General features: G+C 42.4%; 2 protein-coding genes across 7 annotated transcripts; one reads left to right on the forward strand and one right to left on the reverse strand.

Moving 5' to 3' along the window:
- Positions 1–391: 391 nt before the first annotated feature.
- GLT8D1 (glycosyltransferase 8 domain containing 1) lies at positions 392–8,811 on the reverse strand. Of its 6 annotated transcripts, XM_074836416.1 has the most exons (11): positions 8,316–8,576; positions 7,306–7,419; positions 6,394–6,450; positions 6,187–6,285; positions 4,596–4,812; positions 3,947–4,064; positions 3,318–3,402; positions 2,970–3,082; positions 2,244–2,410; positions 1,947–2,059; positions 392–1,282 (listed from the first exon to the last, which is right to left on the reverse strand). In XM_074836416.1, the coding sequence occupies exons 3-11, from the start codon at positions 6,407–6,409 to the stop codon at positions 1,092–1,094; spliced, it is 1,119 nt and encodes a 372-aa protein (XP_074692517.1). In that variant the 5' UTR covers positions 6,410–6,450; positions 7,306–7,419; positions 8,316–8,576; the 3' UTR covers positions 392–1,091. The 6 variants fall into 6 exon arrangements, with proteins under 6 accessions (XP_074692517.1, XP_074692514.1, XP_074692520.1 ...); XM_074836413.1 differs by lacking the exons at positions 7,306–7,419; positions 8,316–8,576 and adding an exon at positions 8,597–8,811; XM_074836419.1 differs by lacking the exons at positions 7,306–7,419; positions 8,316–8,576 and adding an exon at positions 8,604–8,723.
- A 59-nt stretch (positions 8,812–8,870) lies between these two features.
- SPCS1 (signal peptidase complex subunit 1) lies at positions 8,871–11,328 on the forward strand. The gene is made up of 4 exons (XM_074836420.1): positions 8,871–9,076; positions 9,751–9,810; positions 10,120–10,206; positions 11,152–11,328. The coding sequence occupies exons 1-4, from the start codon at positions 9,041–9,043 to the stop codon at positions 11,272–11,274; spliced, it is 306 nt and encodes a 101-aa protein (XP_074692521.1). The 5' UTR covers positions 8,871–9,040; the 3' UTR covers positions 11,275–11,328.
- Positions 11,329–11,623: the final 295 nt, after the last annotated feature.

Genomic DNA, 11,623 nt, shown 5'->3' on the forward strand with positions numbered 1-11,623 from the left:
TGCTGGGATATATCAGCTAATAATAACCACTACTCAAAACACTACAACGAAAAAAAACCCCATCTTATTTAGAGAAAAGGCGATGGGCAGCCAACTGCAAAAGGCCAGAGGAATCTCACTTGATGAGTTTAAAGGGCCAGACTGGGAACAGCACAGTGGGAGAAACTTCTATAGCAGAGCCATGCTCACTTGAGAGAACTATGAGGAACTCAGCAATAAAATAACTAATCTGTAGTAGAGCCTGATCCCCAAATGAAAGATTTTGCACAATTTTAGAATGAGATTGCTTTTGCAAAGATGAGATCAATTGACTTTAGTTTCAATCACATGCTACTGTATTTAAGTATAAAGGAAACGCACTTCATGCAATCAGATTGCCATTTACCTGAAGTTTGAGTCAACATGTTAAAATTAGCTTTTATTTTTGAACAAAGTTTTCTCCACCACTTTACAAAAAATGTTTTAGTGTTCACTGGCAGTTAAAACCCACTTTGCATAGTGAAATAATACTTGAAAAATTCATCTTTCAAAAAGCAAGATTCAGTTTTGCAGAATTCTGCAAGAAAGACACACACAAAAATAGTTGGGAGGAGATTTCATGCAAGAAAGGATTGTTGAGGAAACATTTCACAGGATAAGAAAACAACAAAAAAAAAAAAACCACACAGAACAAAACCCAAGCAGCTCTAAATTACAGTACATTGCTGTGCAAGATTTGCATGGTGCAAGCACCAGCTGAAGTTGTATCTCGTTCTTAGAAACTGTTTCTGTAGCTGACAAAATGATACTCCTCTAGAAGACTTGTAGTAAAGAGCAGAAGAATGCACAACAGACAGAAATGAACTAACAAAAGTGCTAGTTTTGTGGAGATCCTCCCTTGCTTTCTATAGTGCTGCTGGAGTAGTATCTTCTGTCACACAGGTGAAATGAGTCTCCTTTGGACCTGTGCATTTCAGAACTGCACCTGAATAAGTTCATCACTGTGTGCTCCAGAAGGCAAGGACTGCTCTGTCATACAAGCTGGCTAAAAAAAAGTTCTGCTTGGCTCCAGAAGTTTCCTGAGAAAATGCTATCAGTTATTAAAATTGACTCTACTTCGCTTCATAGGCTTCTGAATGTCTGCGGATCAGGCTGAACTTGCCTGTAGGGTCAGGGACATACCACTTCTCCCAGACTTCAGCGTATGAAGCTGTTCTTCCCCATGGTTTGAAATGTCCATTCCAATGGAGCAGCTTGGCCGCTTTCACAAACTGAGGAGAGTACCTTTTTCCAGCACTGGACCCTTTTATTGAAAAAGAAACATTAACGCCTGAAATAAAGGCAGCAGAAACACCAACATGCAATATTTTAACTTCAAAACAAAGGCTTTTAACAAAGGAGATCTTGTCATTTATGGAGAAAAGTGATAGGGGAGGCAGAAATCAGGGCAAAGTGAAAAACTTAATCAGGTGCAACTGAATGCCACTTTGATCTGTCTCAGTCTCTATTTTAACGTACTGCCTTAACTTCCAAGTTCTTTAAAACCCCCTTAATACCCAGATGTATTCAGCAGCTTATGTATTGTTCACTAGAAACAAAACCTAAGAAAGCTTTCCCAGCGCTGGAGTTTCACCGGTAGCAGAACACATGGGAACATCTGTTCCTGTCAACAGTCTTGGAAGAACACCTAGGATCAACTTCAGATACAGTATGTATGTGGAAAAAGGAAAATGAGAGGTAATTTGAGAGTAAGTCAATTCAAGAACTATCCCCCTAGCAGTTCAAAAAAGAACAGGAAGGATCAGGCCCACAAGCCCCAAGATGGTATTGCAAAGCAGCGGTTCTTCAAGAACAAGGTATAAAATAAGGGAAGAAAAAATCCATTTGCTGCATCATCAACTAGTTGTCCAGCTACAGACCTGGAAAAACACACTGAGGGAGCAGTGTCACAAGTGTTTCATACATACCGAGATGTCGGACATTCCACATGGGATCAATACTGGAATGTTGCTTGTAAAATACAATTAGCAGTGGAGGTGTCGTGATGCTGCCAGACAGAGTCCTGCTGTAAAGTTCCTCTCTGGAAGAGAAGATGAAAAGAAGTTGGGAAAGGATGACTGCATGGCCCTAAATCAGTTGATTTTTCACTTGCAGCTGCATGACAGGAATCCACAGAGACATCACAGCCTTTCATTTAACAGTTAAATGCCATCACCATAACCCAATCCCTGACCCGCTGTCCCCCCCAGCTTGGGGGTACTTACGCTACATTAAGTGCCATCCACTTCTCCAATTGCTTAGTGATGTTCTGTAATTTCCATTCTGTTAAATTTGCAACAAAAACTCCTGGATTGAAAGAGCAGGTGTTGGCTTTCATGGCAAGCTTTCGGATGGTTTCTTTTTTGTAATCTAGAAACCCAATGTAATTATACTGCGAAAAAAGAGAGTAGGAACTAGCTTAAAATATGGTCAAATTACTATCTAAAGAAAAATTTTGCACAGCTCCCAACAGACAAGCATAACTTGAAGTTCTTAAAGCAAATACCCCTTCCTTTAAAACGAGAGAAAGAAAGCTTCAGAGGTCTAACATTTTAAATATATTATATAAACTACATATTTTAAGGAATGCTGCATGGTCTTAATAATATCATATTATTAATGTGGTACCACTCCCAGAAAAAATATTTTTTAAACACTCATAAATCAAAAACTCTCCCTCTGATGTTCCAAGACCTCCTGCTGTTCCACACTGGGAATTGCTCTCATTGTAAAGCACAGCAAAAATTCAAAGTGCTTTTACTGTGACTAAACAGAAACTGCAGATGTCATTTGTAACACAAGCATCAGAGTAGATTGATCTGAGTAGGGACAGTCACACATTTAGGTTCACCGCATTTGGAAGAAAACCTGCAAGAACATTTAAACCGAGTGCCTGTTTTCAAAGCCTGGGATCTATTGTATTGTTAACACTGAACCAGGATAAAACTAACCTGATTGCCCGCTCCACGGACAGCAACTTTATTAGTGGTTGAGTCACAATCATCTGAAAATGCTGCTGCATGTCCAGGTTTCAATGGAGTGTTGTAAAGTTCAAGAATATCATCTAGAAAATAGAAGTAAGCACAGAAAAATGAAAAGCAACCCTGATTAAGCCAAGTGACTTTTTGTTCAGCCCATTGCTACAGCAGATAAAACCACTCAGTTTAATCCGACTCATTTATATTTACAAAGTTTTTACATCTTTTCCTGAAGTAGAAGTGCTTGGTTACTGTAAGAGATGGCATACTGACCTCAGCATAAGGCCAGTGGCAAAAGGCTAAGAAAAGGTCCCATCATACCTTGCACTATAATATCATCATCCACATAGATGGCCTTCTCTGCATGAGGTACCAAATTGGGCAAGTAGAATCTTGCAAAGGTTAACTGTGAAAACAAGAAAGCAAGAGAAGTGAAGAATTAAATGAAAAATTGTCCAAATAAATGTGAAATTGACTGATGCTTCTGGCACTTATCTATGGCACTAATGTCCAAGACAACTTCTATCAAGGAAGTAAAATAGGCAGCAATATCCTAGAAGTTATTTAAAATAAACAGGTTCCATCGATTCTTAGTTTCCAATGAATTTACACATTGATAAGCTAACTTTAGAACTGGTCTGTATTAGAATTTCTTACTTCTCCACATATATCTGTAGTATCTCTGAGGTGTTGGCATGCTTGACATGCAAGCTGCCATGTTTCACTGTAGCTAGCAGCAAAACATGATACTAGGCATGCATATGTAGATATTCAAAATCCATCTCTCGCTATCTGGAAATTTATACTTACTGAAATTTAGGAATTTGATTATAAAAGATTGCTTCTATGCTAACAGATTTGGTTTTGATCTCTAGTTGTGTTCAAAAGCCAAGATCAAAATATATTGTTACTAACTAATAATTGCAAAAAGTCATCAACATCATCCTCACTGGTTTTAAGGTGTCTGCCTTTTGAGGATCCACTTGTACTTTCCCTTCTAAGACACGAGGGTCAAAATCCAAAATTCGGTATCTCAAATTTTTCAGAGCAGTGTTACTTAGCCACAGCCTGTAAACAGGAGAAAGGCACAGATCTTGTTAAATGAGACAAAATCAAATGAAAAGCAAGAGATCCCATTAACAGCAATACAGAAAGGGATGAGGTTGCTCCTTATTTTATTAGAAATATATGGTCCTGCTATCACAGGTCCTTCACAAAAAATGTCAGTGTGAATGAAGGTGGGTAAAAACAAAAGAATCAAAGAACAACCTAGAAAAATGGAGAAACTTCATCGCCAGCATTTGAATTGCTTAGATGAAATGTAGGAAGTAACTTTTACAACCCCTTCACCAATGAACTCCAGCCCCACTGGCTGGATATAACCCCACTGGAAGACATAGCTCTTTTCCATCCCTGAAACACTACCAGAAGGAATGACTGTAGGACTCCCCACAGCAGCCTTGTCAAAAAGCTGCAATAAGCAGCAGCAGATACAACTGCAATTTAGAAGAGTGCAGTTCCAGGGAAAGTCAGCTCTTCCCCTTCCCAGAGATACTTAAGTTTTACAGTATTGCGGGAATCTAATGAAAAGATAATTACCTCAAGTGATCCACAGTGTCATTCAGAGTAACAATATGGAAAACCACGTTGGATCTGGTGTGACGGTAAATACTGTTCATGGCTGCAATTGCACCCCCAAGCCTCTCATCTGATGCTGCAATGACCACAGAAATCTCCTTATCATTCCTTTCATCTGCCAGCCTCTGGGGAACTGCAGGTATGAAATCTATAGGCTGAAGTCCTAACGGGTTTGAATCTGTTGAGTACAAAGGACACCACATACTTGTTTTACGCAGCTGAAACACAGACATTATTACCACACTAAAATTCCCAACACTTTGAATTATTTCTACTATGCAAGCACTTGGATGTCTCAGCTGAGATGTGGATTACAGTGTGCCAGTATCAAACACTTAAGATATACCTGCTCTTGAGAATCCGAGGTGTTAATGAATAGGAAAACTTCACACTTACAAATAAACTACATACATTTAACCGTACATATTCACACACAGCACAAGGTACTAAAATGAGGCTTAAACCACAGTAGACCACACTTACCTTTGGTCCCCTCTGCCATGTCTACAACCTCACTGACTTCCCCCTCCCACTTACCCTACCCACTTTCTAGTCTTCTCCACATCACCCTTCCCTCTTTTTCTTATACTTTCTTTTCCTCTTAGGTAGGAACCAATGAAGAAAACAGAAATTCTAAAATAAAGTCACTGTTGTGAATTTTTTCCTGCCGAAGATCAATGCATTAAGTACAGCCCATGTTTATTCCAGGGATCACAGATCACACTACATTATCTAAGCTGAAACTAGAACAATTTATACTCATAGTGTGCAGGTAGGAAAATGGGAGATCAGTGCTGAAATTTATTACTAGACCACATTACCTGTCAAGGCTGGCAAATTGCCCACTACTCATACTTTTTTGTAACACCACTGGTATCTTTCAGATGATCTAGACTATTACATATTAGATAATTTTAGGTAATTTGAGGAACATAGCAAACAGGGATTTGGCAGTTTGTGGGCAATAGTCTGCTGTTCATAAAGATGGGCTTCCGCTTCTGTTTGCAATTTCCTGATGACAGAGCTCAACAGCTTTGACTTCAACCAATTCCTTGTTAAAGCCTGTCAGGCTCCTATTCAACTGCTGTTGGGAAGCACCCGTACAACTGCTACCCAGAAGCAACAGCTCCCAGGAGTGGCAGACTGGGACTTGGCAGTTAATGGGGATATGGAGAAGCTCTGGGGGACCCCATGCAGTTCTTAAAAGTGGACTCCCAAAAAGGAAAAGGCTTTGCTAAGTAACCTAACCATATATTAATGACTTTTAAAGCCAGAAGGAACCCTTACTGCTATCTCGCCTGGCTTCCTGACCGAGAAGTCATAGGACAGCAAGAACAAGGACAAGCCCACCAAGCTGAAGTTTCTTGGGTATAAGAACAGGAAAAGATCTACTCATAAAAGAGTACAAAAAATATATCTTGGTATGCAAACAATTGATCACTATCATACACATTATTTCAGCAACATGGTGGTTTCTGTCTGGCCAGAGCATGGGCTTTCCCACCAAACATAAAAAAAAAATAATTTAAAATTAAAATAAAAGCCAACATACCTGATAATTCCCGTTTCAAGAAGTCACTGAGGCCTAGGAAGTTATGATGAAGAACTAGCAAAAATATGACAACAGCCACTATAAGGATAGAAATGTTCACTGAAAATTTAGAAGAAAAAATTTTATCAATATAACCAGGGAACGATTGGGAAACTCATAAAAGTACAAGAGATTTTTTAAAAATGAGATACACACATATACACATACCTTTCCTTAATGTCATTTTTCTCTTATTTTATTTATTAGGATAAAGTTCCTGCAAACCTGTAAGAGAAAAAATACAGCAGTCACTTCCTACTTCCAGTGCATACCTACACAAGGCATAGCACACTATCACCAGAAGTGTCAAAAGTTTCCAAATGCAGTGAATGTTTCCTTTTCTTAAAAAGATAACACTGTATGTCACATTTTAATAATGGAGTAGAGTATCTCAGTAAGTACATAGCTACAATGATGTGTCTGAAGAAGAACTCAGAGATAAAAAGGGAGACATACAGATCTTGCCACTTCACTGACAGAAAAAAAAAAAAAAAACAAAAAAAAAAACCCCCAAAAAACCCAAAAAACCAAAAAGCAGACTCCTGCCAGTCAAAAGTGATCTGAAAAGAATCTGGAAAATAACGTATGGTTTCTTTACTGTTGAACCAATTTATTTAACTATCTGAATGAGAAGCATCCCAGCAATAAAGCAAGTGATTATACATTTCTTTCCATACTTAACTAACTGCAAGATTTTGACAGGACACAGTGTTTATAAGATTTTAACAAGTAGCATTATACACTTTCAAAACCATTAAATTCTCTGTGTAAAATAGAGTATCAGCTGAAGTGTCATCACACAAAAAAGATCACAAAAGTGTGAAAGAAGGTTTATCAATGTGATAGAAGGGGCTAAAAACACAATGCAATGATTCAGTTTCTGTATGCAATTCAAACACACTTATTCATTATTTAACAGCAAATGTGATTGTGAAATCAGAACAAGAACTACGCATCCTGGAGTGTGAAGTAGCTCTCAAGTTACACACAGAAAGCACTCACACCATAACAACATGCAAAATTCAAGAAACAGTGACAATTTTATATTAAAAAACTTGCAAAATCTTCAAATTAAAATACCGCAGTGTTGTGACTATTGTGTGTGTCAGACATAACCATCTTCTTTCCGCTGTTGCATTTGTCCCGTTTACTGAGCACAACAAATGAATGCCGTATGCCATGTCTACAGCGCTCCTGAAATGGGTCAGGACACGTAGCCTTAGTTTATAGGAACACAACGCAACATCCCTCTTCAAAATGAAGTATGTGGCAGCGCTCCAGGGCCCCTGCGGCCGCGATGCCGAGGGTGCACGCACATACCTACAACTTCGGCCCTTCAGTGCCGCTGCAGCAGCCTGTGCTAAAAGCATTTACAGAGCGACTCCTCCAGACATTACTGTCAGCACAAACACCACCCCACGCTGAAATGCTCAAACACCTGCTCATCGCTACTCTGCCCCAATTGCAGTTACTCCGGTGGCACGGTTTACACACACGAAGTTGGGCAGACGACGGTTCCCCCCGGGTTTCACCGCACCCTCCACGAGCTGCACCGCCCAGCAGCACAAACCGCGCTCCCTCAGGCCTCCGCCTCAGAATCACAGAATCTTCTAGGTTAGAAAAGACCCTGAAGATCATCTAGTCCAACCGTTAGCCTAACACTGACAGTTCTCAACTACACCAGATCCCTCAGCGCTAAGTCGACCCTACCCTTAAACACCTCCAGGGATGGGGACTCCACCACCTCCCTGGGCAGCCCATTCCAACACCTAACAACCCCTTCTGGAAAGAAATACTTCCTAATATCTAGTCTAAACCTTCCCCGGCACAACTTGAGGCTGTTACCTCTTGTCCTATCACTTATTACTTGGTTAAAGAGGCTCATCCCCAGCTCTCCGCACCCTCCTTTCAGGTAGTTGTAGAGGGCGATGAGGTCTCCCCTCAGCCTCCTCTTCTCCAGACTAAAACAACCCCAACTCAGCGGGGCTCCCGCGCAGCCCCTCCCCCGCGGGGATCCCAGGAGCCCCGCTCCGAGGGCGCCAGGGACGGAGCCAGCTCTCCTTCACCAAACTTCACCCCGCTCCCCTCACCGTCCGTCCGCCCGCGTCGCCGCCAACTGCCACCGCGGCAGCGCGCCGCCCCCGCGGCCACCGCCCCTCACCAGCAGCCCCGCGGGCCGCAGCTGGCCGCCGCGATGCCTGATGGCCGCGAGGCACGAAGGCGGCGCCGCGCCCGCCCTGCTGCACTAGCGGGGCTGCGGCAGCTGCCGGAGACTTCGCAGGGAGAGCTCGAGCCTCGGGCGGGAAGAGCCGCGCGCACGCTGCCGAGTCAGCGTCGACTCTGGACAGGCAACTCCGCGGGCGCCTCGCACCTGTCACCTGAAGGACCCTCAGTCAGGGGTCCTGAGGCGCGAAGCCGCCGTTGCCGGGGAGACAGCGTCCCGCGCCGCGTCGGCCGTTGCCGCTGGCGGCGCAGGGTGATGGCGGCGCAAGTGAGGTTGGGGCTGAGGCCCAGGCGAGGCCCAGGACAGCGGCGGCGGCGATGGCGGCGCGGAGCCGATGGCTGAAGCGGGACGCTGCCGCCTCGGGCTGATGGAAGACGAGGCGGAGCGAAATGGGTGTGTTTCCGGCCAGCTCAGCGGTCGCCTTCCGGTGCCGCTGCACCGCGGGGGGCGCGCCGGTAGTCGCTGAGCGGTGCTGCCGTTTCGGTCTCGCAGGGCGACGCGGACAGCCGGCAGCCGCCGCAGGGCCCCGACGAGGAAATCGGAGACGACGAGGAGCAGGACGAGTACCTTGAGGCGCCGCTCTCCGCCGCCATGTTGAACATCTTCCGCTCCATCCCCACGCAGATGGTAGGGCAGCCGCCGCGAGAGGCCCGGCCGGGCCCTCGTCCCCTTGTCCCCGTGGCTGCGTGCGGGGCTTAGCGTTCCCCTTCCACTGGGCGGTGTTGGCACCTGCGTGTGAGCAACTGCTGGTGGGGCTGAGAGCTGCTACTCCGTATCGAATTTCGATTTTTTGGTCTGAACATTGGAGGTTTAATGTGCTGTAAATGAAGGTAACATACAGCTGTGCAAGGGACTGCCCTCTATACTTTTCTGACTGTGCTATATACAGCCAGAAGGCAAAGTGTTTTTATCAAGAGCCACATTTTCTAAAGTCATGCAAACACAGGTGACATATCATACTCTCTCAAGCCTATACTCTTTTGTAGTGTTACGGCTTTTACAAAGTGGTATTAACTACAATGATATTTTGAACTTGCATTACTTATCCTGAACAGACAGTGCTTGCTTTTATTTTAGATGATGTGGTCAAGACTGCAGGGAAGGTGGTATGTGAATTAAGAGCTTAATTTTTTTACACTTGAAATCCAGACACTGTGAGAAAAAGAATTCCAGTCTGGTTTGCAAGTTGAACAAGAAAGGTGAGGACCTATGCTCAGGCTGACTCTAGGCTCTAACCTGAAAGAATTTAACAGATAGGTTTGTCTTTTGGGTAACTGACAAAAAAATATCTCTTTCCACAGGACTACAAGGGCCAAAAATTAGCAGAACAGATTTTTCAAGGAATCATTCTTGTCTCTGCAGTAAGTATACTAGAACTATGGGTAATAATGTACAGGACTTTTGTTTTCTGATCTTACAAACAAGGGTTTTTTTCTGATTGGCTTAAGTGGGTCACTAAAAACTTTGTAAGACTTATTCTTTCAGTCTTTTACTTTCATTATTGGCCTACAATTTTGAAAACAAGATTAGAAAAATGTATGAGCTGTGCTTTTGAAAAACCTGTATTTTTCTACTTAAATTCTCACCACCACCACCCAACTTAATCATGGTATGGGAAATGTTTTTGTTTGTTTAAAGTTTGATTTTTAAAATTTGGGTTTTTTTTCTAGATAATCGGTTTCATCTATGGATACATCACTGAACAGTTTGGATGGACTGTCTACATTGTTATGGCTGGATTTGCTTTATCATGTTTGGTAAGAATTTTTTTTTCCCAAACCAGAAAATACATGCACTTTTTAACTTGAAATAATCATTAAATTAAGGGGCTGTCAGCACAGACAAATGTTTACTATCTAATTCAGATTGTTAATACATGTTTGTACTTTGATCTGTAGAAAGTGCTTTACAAGCCAGTAAGTGCCTTTTCTCAACTGCTAGTAAGATTTTAGAGAACGCTGCAATTTAATACTGCTTTAAAATTAGTTTTTAATTTCAATTAAATGTTACTTTTAAGTCAAGCTGATAGCACTGATAACAGAAGGGACAGTGAGACCTTCTGTGGAGTAATAGCTTGTCATGAAAATTTTGCAGCTGGCCCATGCCAACTGCAGAGAGAGGCTAGAACATGAAGTATGGAATTAAAAGAGGAATTCCTTATTCATGCACAAGGTGTCCTGTTCCAGTTGGGGCACACTGAATCCGGTTCTATGCGTGGTTCTTACACCTTTCCGGTGTTCAGATCCAACATGATTTGACCAATCACTGCTTAACACACACATACTACTGTTTGGAAAAGCCACTGTAATTCTGTGGCATCATCATCCATCTGCTTCTTTCTTGATCTAAACGTCTCTGGAGTCAGCAGTCTTGCTACAGTTTGTTATCTATGGTGCCATATAATGGGAGGGTTTCACAGAGGTGTTAGAAGGGCTAGGATGCTGGTGTTACCTCGGTAGTCTAGGGGATCCTCTTCAGGATCCTTGCAGTGAGCTGGGGTCCTTTAGTCACGCTTACTTAAGCATGACTACACAGTGTAAACTATGTATATATATATCTCTCTTTATAGTATGAAATTGTATGAACTTTATTAAGACTAATTGATAGAATAGTTAGGGAATGGTATTTTCTTAACAAGCTGTACAAAACACTTATCTAGCATCTTGATTTACATATTCTGATTTCATTCCTTTTTCCCTAAGCTAACACTCCCTCCGTGGCCTATGTACCGCCGCAATCCTCTGAAGTGGCTACCTGTCCAAGAGTCAGGAACAGAAGAAAAGAAGCCAGCAGACAGAAAGCCAAAGAGACATGCTAAAAGCTAAAAAATGTGGTTCTTCATGCTGTTACTTTGTTAAATGCATTTCCACTGGGAGATATGTCTTTGCTTAGTGTTTGGGTCTTTTCTTACTATTTTCTATCTACCGTCAGGACACCAAGATTGGCAGAGAGCATGAAGGCCTCTAAGTTTTGGCTGGAGTTTCAGTGAAGTCATGGGGAAGACAGGGGTGGGGGGATTAACTTTAGAAGGCTACTGGAGGTCACATCTCAAATATTTTCATAAAAAGGAACACAGTGAATCAAACCAAGTATAGTTAAGCTGTTGCCATAGCCTAAAAGATAATATACAGCTGGACTTCTAAAATATTTCTAACTGTGTAAAACAAGCTGTCA

This window comes from Strix aluco, chromosome 11 (genome assembly GCF_031877795.1).
Source record: "Strix aluco isolate bStrAlu1 chromosome 11, bStrAlu1.hap1, whole genome shotgun sequence".
Classification (NCBI taxonomy): domain Eukaryota; kingdom Metazoa; phylum Chordata; class Aves; order Strigiformes; family Strigidae; genus Strix; species Strix aluco.